The following is an 8,955-nucleotide window of genomic DNA, read 5'->3' on the forward strand; positions in this document are numbered from 1 at the left end:
GATCGGTTCCCCACTTTAGAGATGTATTTTTTTTGCGTGCGAGCAAACAGTGGGTTGATTCTAAAAGGGATAGGTACTTTTCAACAAAAGTGCATGACGGACCAAAAATATGACCTCATTTTATTCGTTTGATAGATATCGTATTATTCGTTGTTGTTCGTTCGGTGAAATTTCCTAATATTTGATTGTTGTGTTTCTAATTAGAGCACCCCATAATCACCCAATATAAGGGGATGATAAATGAAAAATACTGATTATAAATTTTGAAGAGCCCGTGGCAACGCACGGGCGTTATACTAGTTTCAATAACAGCGTACACTGAACAGTCACACGTAGGATGTGGACACTGAACAGTCCATCAGCATAAGCCTTTAGTCGGGTTTTATTTGAGCCCAACAAAGCCAGGCCCACATACCAGCCCATCACGCCGCCGGCAAAATATCAACCATAACCCCCAAAAAATATCCACTCAGAACGGGAGGTTTATCCCCACCCTCTTCTCCCCACCGCCGCGGCGAGCTCACCCGAGCCGCAAAAATGGAGGCCAAGCTGCTGCTCCTCTCCTTCCCCTCCCCGCCGGCCGCCCCCCACCACCCGCCGCCCCCCAAATCCCTATTCCTCGGCGCCTCCCTCCCGCTCCACCCGCTGGCCGCCGCCCCGCCGCCGCTGCGCACCCGGCCCCGGCTGGCCGTCGTGGCGCAGGCGGCCGCCGTGAAGCGCCGAAAGGAGGTGCCTTTCGACAACGTGATCCAGCGGGACAAGAAGCTGAAGCTGGTCCTCAAGCTGCGCAACATCCTCGTCTCCCACCCGGACCGCGTCATGAGCCTGCGGGACCTCGGCCGCTTCCGCCGCGACCTCGGGCTCACCCGCAAGCGCCGCCTCATCGCGCTCCTCAAGCGCTTCCCGGGCGTCTTCGAGATCGTGGAGGAGGGCGTCTACTCGCTGCGGTTCCGCCTCACCCCCGCCGCCGAGCGCCTCTACCTCGACGAGCTCTACCTCCGCAACGAGTCCGAGGGCCTCGCCGTCGCCAAGCTCCGCAAGCTGCTCATGATGTCGCTCGACCGCAGCATCCTCATCGAGCGGATCGCGCACCTCAAGAACGACCTCGGCCTGCCCTCCAACTTCCACGACAGCATCTGCCTCAGGTACCCGCAGTACTTCCGCGTCGTCAGGATGGACAGAGGCCCCGCGCTGGAGCTCACGGAATGGGACCCCGACCTGGCCGTGTCGGCCGCCGAGATGGCGGAGGAGGAGAATCGGGCCAGGGAGGCCGAGGAGAGGAATCTTATCATCGACCGGCCGCTCAGGTTCAACCGCGTGAAGCTGCCCAAGGGCCTGAAGGTGTCGAGGGGAGAGGCGCGGAGGATTGAGAAATTCAGGGAAATGCCGTACATTTCGCCGTACGCCGACTTCTCGCACCTGCCGTCGGGGTCCCCTGAGAAGGAGAAGCATGCCTGTGGGGTGGTTCATGAAATTCTAAGCCTGACACTTGAGAAGCGCACCCTGGTTGACCACCTGACACACTTCCGGGAGGAGTTCCGGTTCTCGCAGTCTCTGCGGGGAATGCTCATCCGGCACCCTGACATGTTCTATGTGTCACTCAAGGGAGATAGGGACTCGGTGTTCCTCCGTGAGGCGTACAAGAACTCGCAGCTGATCGAGAAGAGCCATCTGGTGTTGCTTAAGGAGAAGATGAGGGCTCTTGTTGCAGTTCCACGCTTCCCTCGGCGTGGTGGGCCTAGGACTGGTGAAGAGACAGAGGGGCCCAATGGCGCTGCGCAAGGGTATAATGAAGGAAGTGACATGGAAGATGATGAAGACGATGATTTTTCGGACATGGAAGATTTGATTGGGGAACTTGGTGGCAAATCTGACAACAGCGGCTACCGCTGGGGTGATGGCTGGGTTGGCGAGAGTGATGGCTCGCCACCGGACTTCGGAGATGGTGATGACTCAGGTCCACAAGAAATCGAGGTACCTAAGTCAAAGAGTAATACAACCAATGATGCCGACGACGACTCGTCTGTTCCTTTATTTCCTGACGGCAGACAACGGGAACGGTGGTAAACTGAGCTATTTTGAGATTTAGCTGATAGAAATCTTAATCTGTATTGTTAGTTTTATCATCTTATCTGATTGCAAAGCCTTCTATGTCTTTTGATGTGCCCTGCTGGGTTGTTGGCTAGTGTTACGTATCAGCAAGCACGTGAGTAGCTTACAGTATCATATTGTGAACAACCTGCATGGTAACACTAAAACTGTCTTCAGCACAGTTGTGCGCACATTCACAATAGACATATATGTAAAACTATATATGACATGAATGAAAGATAGTCATGGCTGCAAATGTACCTCTTGATTTGAAAATTTTGGGCACGTGATTGATCATACCTTGTGATGTGTTGATCTGTTTTCAAGGACCAAGTGTGAGCTGTCAAGAGTCTCCTCTTGTGAAAAATGGCTTTGTTGTTCATACTGTTAAATGTGTCTACCTGGAATCTTTAATCTGCATTGTTAGTTTTTCATCTTATCTGATTGCAAGGCCCTCTGTCTTTTTATGTGCACAGCTGGCTAGCCTTACGTATGACCGAGCACATCATTAGAATAACAGTATCACATTTTGACCGACCTGCATGATGACACTAACACTGTCTTCAGTACAGTCCTCCAACGAATATTCACAAATAGGCATATTTGTAGAACTATATTTCGCATGACTGAAAGATAGCCATGGCTGCAAATGTACCACTATTGAGTTTTGGATGCATGACCGATCATACCTTGTGACATGTTGATACGTATGCAAGGACTATCAACTGTCAAGATACGATGTGTCGTATAACATCTTGTTAGCCATGCTGGGCTCCTATTTTGAAAATGGCTTTGTTGTTCATACTGTTAAAGGTGTCTACCTAGAACTTTTAATTCGCATTGTTAATTTTTTCATCTTATCTGCTTGCAAAGCCCTCTGTCTTTTGATGTATCGCCGAGCGCATGAGTAATAGGCTAGTAGCAGATAGTCATATTTTGAACAATCAGCATGATCACACTAAAAAAATTCTTCAACACAGCACTCCAAAGATACAGTGTGTTAATATAAGTTCTTTGTCTGCCATTTAGGTGTACTGTTTAAAAAAGAGTTGTCTTCGCTTGTACAGTTAACAGAGTATCCTGAATGATCTGCCAGGAAGGCCGGCAGAATGCACCTTGTAACCTCTGAACTCGTGCAGAATTATTCATGTGCTTTCATGCAGCTTATCTGACTGCAAAACCCTCTGTTTTTTGATGTACCACCTAGTGCATGAGTAGCATATAACATCATATTTTGAACAACCTGCACGATCACACTAACTTTGTCTTCAGCACAGTCTTCCAATGAGTGTTCACCATTGACATATTTGCTATACATTTCACATGAATGGAAGATAGCCATGGCCGGACGCAATTGTTCCAATTTGATTTAACTGGATTTGAAAATGTTGGGTGCGTGACGGATCATACCTTGTGATGCGTCGACCCGTATGCAATGCAGTATCAACTGTGTTATAAGTTCTTTGTCAGCCGTGGTGTCGGCTACTCTTCGAAACCAGGTTTGATTCATTTGCACCGTTATAACAGAGTATCCTGAATGGGGAAGGCTGGCAGAGCACACCTTGTAGCCTCTGAACTTCTGCAAACTCATGCATGTGTTGTTGTTTCAGATTGCCGTCTTTTTAAGACATGCTTGTGGTTTTAAGATTATCGCAAAGAATCCAAGTCCTCCCAGGTAGCAGCTGAAGCATCCGTGCCGCTCCGGTGGATGAGTGCCCGTGGAATGGTAGGATGGCCACGGTGCCGCACCCGCCGTTGCAGAACTCGGACAGGTACCTGCATAAGGGCATCAGAAGCAGGAAGAGTTTTTTGAACCTGGCCCGGAGGAAAAACACATTGTTTGAGCTGAGAAACATGGAGTGCTGGGTGTATGCGGCTGCTTGCTGGAAGATCCAACCGGTAAGCCAGGTTGCCAATCTTTTCTGTGACCAGATAGGGTCCATAGTACTTGAAGGATAATTTATGATTGGCTCCCCTGACAACTGACGACTGCACATACGGCTGAAGTTTCGGAAAAACTTGATCTCCAACAACAAAGTTGCGCTCATTTCTCTTCTTATCTGCTTGAGACTTAATGCGTTGTTGAGCACGCACCAGATGTTGCTTAAGTGTACCCAAGACAACAAATCTATGCTCAATCCAATCCGCAATGTTAGTAGGGACAATTGTGTCAATAGCAGAAATTCCAAAATGTCGAGGGAGAGGCTATATATTCTGAGAGGCTAAAACTCTACTTTTTAATTGGCAAGCTATATATTCTGTAAGAATGTTAGGCTCGATCTTTACGACCTTGAGGAAAATGACCTGTCTTGAATTAATACACCAAAATCGGTTATTTCAATCGATCCACGGAAGGAATTGATCACCATGATAACGTGTCGCAAGGCAAAAATCTGTAATCAACATCGGTGCTTCCTCGAGTTAGTTATATCCTTATATGGATTCACCCGCGATAGAAAAACGAAAACGATATGAAAGCGATTGAAAAGCATGATTTTCTACAGATTACCTGCATCTATATTGTCGAGCATATGCAAACAGTGGAAGGTGTTCCGGCAAAGTCGTCGGAGGCGAGATTGGATGCTTCTAGGACTGGTCAGGCAAACTAAAATGTGAAGAAAGCTTCTTCCTGAATATAATGCCGGGAACAAAGGTGACCGGATGCATCGGAAGGTCTCATCGGCAACGGAGAAGAGCACGATGGCAGATCGCAGCCTTCTCAAGGCTTCATGGAGATGGATCACAAAATCTTTACCACCAAAATTAAATGCACAACAAGAACAAAAAGTTAAATGCATTAACAACTCTTAATGACCTCTTAGCAGCAGCATTTCCGTTGCTAAATGATCACATCCATAAACAGACCCTCCTATGCACTTAGAGCAGAGTTGTTGAAATTTTAGCTCTGCTATAAATACCATCACTAAGGTTGAATAAGTACATATTAGAAGCTACAAGCATTTGAAGGGACACCACTCGTGTCCTCTACAATTTTCAGCGTGTCCCAAGCAATGTTGCTCATCATTAGCATCTTCCTCATGAGGAAACATTGCTTCGGCAAGAAGGAAAGGGCACAAAGTGTTGTGAGAATTACATCGAAGTAATTTGATCTCACGGGAGAAGTTGAACAAAGCTAGTTAAGCATAGCGGCGATCTCATGAATGCATCGGCCCATCTACCGGCATGAGATAGGCTTGTAGGAAATGCAATGATTGTATCATGAGATTGGAGCTACATCAACATTACTGCTGAAAATGTATATCAACCTAGCATGGGTGTGAGAGAAGTGAAAAAAAAAGGAATTGATGGTAAAAATCACCACCATCGTAATTGTCATTGATGATCTTAATGCAAAAAGCACCAGCGTGAGCAATCACAAAGAAAAATCATGCATACGAATAGGAAAATTGCAAAACAATCATTAAACCTATATTTCTAGGAACGTGAATAAAAATTGGAAAAACAATACCAATCTTTTTTGTTGCAATTAATGAATGGATTGTCCCAATTTAACTTGAATGATGGAACTTTCCAAGTTTGGATGCCCCAAAATTGTGTACTCGCCCCGCTCCTAAATATAAGCCTTTTTAGATATTCCAACATGGACTACCTACGGAGCAAAATGAGTAAATCTACACTCTAAAATATGTCTATATACATCCGTATGTAGTCCATATTGAAATCTCTAAAAAGTCTTATATTTAGAAACGAAGGGAGTAGAAACTAAATCAATAAAAATGCTGAGAACTCCTGACATTCAAGGCAGTCTACTGGTTGTTCTGAATTGGACCAGGTGATGGGCGGCGGCAGCATTTTCAACCCATGGTTGCTCACCCTCCATGCAAGAACCAAGAACCAACACTTCTGTACATACTCATTATTCGGTACATATCCTATAACAAGTCATGGAGATAATCGAGGCGCCCATCGACATCCTCGGCGGCGTCGACGTAGTACATCTTGATCTCGTTGTGCTTGAACTTGCGGCCCCCCTTGCACGCCGCTCTTCCCCCGAAACGCGCCGCCGCCGGCGGCGGACGAGGAGCCTGCACCTCCTCGGGCACGAAGGCGTCGTACCTCCATTGATACGGCACGGCCTCGAACTTGAACGGCGACTGGCACGTCGTCGTGCAGTAGTACCCGGAGTACCCGGCGCCCAGCGGCGGATGGAGCTGCGGCTCCGGCTCCGGCTCCTCCTCCTCCGCTTGCGCGAGGGCGTCCCTGCCGAGCGCGCGGAGGCCGCCGGGCTTCGACTGGTTCGTCGGCCTCCGGGAAGCCCTGATGAAGCCGCCGTTGGCCACCGCCGGGCCGTCCACGGCGCGGCGCTTGCCCTCCGGGTCGACCAGGGCGCGGTCGTACACACGCACCCACCCCCGCTGCCGTCCCTCGCGCCGCATCTTCGCTCGGTTTGCTTCGTGGGTTGTGTGCGTCGAGACCGCGGGTGCCGGTGGCCTATTTATACGCACAGCACGCCCGGCTTCGGGCCACGGGTTCGTGCGCGCCGGTTCGTATCGTCACCGGGAACTTGGCGTCCAAGTTCCGTGCGATTGGTTGGGCTAGGCTGGACAGTCAACCATATTGTTACTCGGACTCTGTTGACCTCAAATTAAAAGTTCATATTTCAGTAGTACATCTTGAACCTTGATGGTCCTCGTCGGCCGGCTGATCAAAGATCGGCCGGGTCACGAGCCGCCCGAGCTGCAAACGCGCTAATTGAATATGAATCTTGTGGTAGAAACATCCTGCAACAAGAGCCTTCTTGCAATTGTAACATGTCCTTTGTTGTAAAATAAAAATCATCTAAGCTCTTGCCGTCCTTATTGCAATCGCCGCCGTTTGCGAGCGCACAATGGCTCGTCGGAGGAATATGAGTGAGGGCACCGGACCAGCGCGTGCGTCAAGCCATGGGCAGCTGGGGACTAACCGCACGGCACGGGTCGTAGTTCAGTTCCACGACAGCCATGGCGCTCGGCTGCGAGCAGGGCGAGACCTATGGCGACGGAATATGGCCTTTCCCTAGGCTAGAGGCCGGGATTGTCAAGCGTATGGTCTAAGTGGAGATTTCCTCCTCGTCCTCCGCCGAAAACAATGATTTCAGTGGTTATTATCATCAAGTTGTTTGTGTCGTTTAGACCTATCTATGTTAGCTGTTATGTACTTGTTATGTATGTGTTGTATAGATCTATCTATTTTAAGCTCAAGTTTGAATTTGCATTTCAAATATCATGTGTGGAATTGTACGATGCATGATCGTAAATATTTGAATCATTATGTGATGAAACATGGAGATTTGGTGGAGCGCAGGAGCAACGTAGAAGATTTAGGTAGTCTACTGGACAAGACCCACAAATTTTTGCGTGATGAAATAAATATATCAAATGTATTGGAGACGCTATCAAGTCCTTGATTTTTTTTCCCAAGGGTGTCCTTAAATTTCTGTTTATTTTTTGGGTCGTCCTGAAACTTTATTGAGAGGTTTTTTCTAGCTTGTCCCCTACGGCACATGCAGAAAATTCAAAAGCCTATGGCTACACATTTGATGCCAAAATGTGGCGATATACTCGTTTTTCATACAATATTCTCAATATTTTTTTAAAAAATGTTCACTTTTTCTAGACAAATTAATATTTTGAAATATTATTCTCTTTATATAAATAGTATATATCATGTATTTTCTAGAAAATCGAAAAAAAACAGTGTGCGCTCGCTACACTGGTCGGCCCAGTCGGGGGTGGGGGGGGGGTGGGGGGGGGACTCTGTATGCACATGACCGACAGAATGTCGCAGCGAGCAACAACTAAGAGGTCCCTCCAAATTTTATATTATACTTGCAAAAGAGCCCGTGCGTTTCAATGGAAGAATTTTTTTCATAATCTCCAATGATCATGATCAGATTTTGTTGCATCACCGTGATACACTATCACTCTGAATTTCGTGGAATCATGAGAATTTTTTTAAACTCGTGAACATTTTTCAAATTCAATAACACTTTTACAAATGTTTGAACATTTCATGAATTCATGAACATTTTATACTATTTGCAAACATTTTTTAAAATTGTGACCATTTTTTAAACAATTTTCTTGAATCGGCGAACATTGCTATAATGGACAAACATTGTTTTGGAAATTGGCGAAACAATTTTTGAAATCCACAATTTTTTTATTTAACGTATTTTTTTATTTAACGAACATTCTTTGTAATGCATGACCATTTTTTGAATCGGAGAACATTTTATGAATTAAAAATTGCAAAAAAGAACTTTTTATGAATGAATTAATTATTTTTTTAAGTCGCAAACAATTTTTAAATTTTAGGATATTTTCCCATTCTTGAAGATTTTTTAAATTGGCGAAATTTTGTTCTGTTTCATTAAAAATATAAATACAGGACGCGGACGCGCCCGGGTGCGTCCGTGGGCGTTTGACGAGCCATATTTGACATATCCGACTGTAGATGCTCTTAGGACATCTCAAACGCAATCCCTCAAAACGGATAGCACAAATGTTCGCGGACCCGCCCGCAGACACGGATACGAGAGCCGTTCATTTAACCTTGTGAAGGAACTTTAGCACAAAATGAATGTCACACAAAATTATTTCACAATCTGACCTTTTTCAGAAACACCACGGCTTGTGGTGGTGTTGCCCTATTTGAAACCGTCAAAACCACCCGCGTTGATGGCCTGGTCGAGACGCTATGTGGCAGGGCAGGAACGCCATCGTGTGTGGCGTTGCTGGAAACGCCATCATGTGTGGCGTTGCTGTCCAAATATGAAACATCATTGTTAGTTGTGTTTCCAGCAATCTGTTCACATTGCCACTTATCTATGAAGGGGAGCACCGTAGGCTAGTTTGACATTTC

The 8,955-nt window shown here is 46.5% G+C and overlaps 2 protein-coding genes across 2 annotated transcripts; one reads left to right on the forward strand and one right to left on the reverse strand.

The window, feature by feature from the left end:
• Positions 1–508: 508 nt before the first annotated feature.
• LOC119349635 (protein WHAT'S THIS FACTOR 1 homolog, chloroplastic-like) lies at positions 509–2,347 on the forward strand. Its single transcript, XM_037617711.1, has one exon. It carries the CDS (start codon positions 538–540, stop codon positions 2,065–2,067), a length of 1,530 nt encoding a protein of 509 aa, XP_037473608.1. The 5' UTR covers positions 509–537; the 3' UTR covers positions 2,068–2,347.
• Positions 2,348–5,984: 3,637 nt separating this feature from the next.
• Positions 5,985–6,488, reverse strand: LOC119350918. The gene has a single exon (XM_037618524.1). The coding sequence runs from the start codon at positions 6,486–6,488 to the stop codon at positions 5,985–5,987; it is 504 nt and encodes a 167-aa protein (XP_037474421.1).
• Between the last annotated feature and the right edge of the window lie 2,467 nt (positions 6,489–8,955).

Source organism: Triticum dicoccoides, chromosome 1B (genome assembly GCF_002162155.2).
Source record: "Triticum dicoccoides isolate Atlit2015 ecotype Zavitan chromosome 1B, WEW_v2.0, whole genome shotgun sequence".
Taxonomy (NCBI): domain Eukaryota; kingdom Viridiplantae; phylum Streptophyta; class Magnoliopsida; order Poales; family Poaceae; genus Triticum; species Triticum dicoccoides.

What these genes read in the sequence shown, in the direction of transcription:
- LOC119350918 (XM_037618524.1), bottom strand. Translation starts at nt 6,488, where the DNA reads ATGCGGCGCGAGGGACGGCAGCGGGGGTGGGTGCGTGTGTACGACCGC.
- LOC119349635 (XM_037617711.1), top strand. Translation starts at nt 538, where the DNA reads ATGGAGGCCAAGCTGCTGCTCCTCTCCTTCCCCTCCCCGCCGGCCGCC.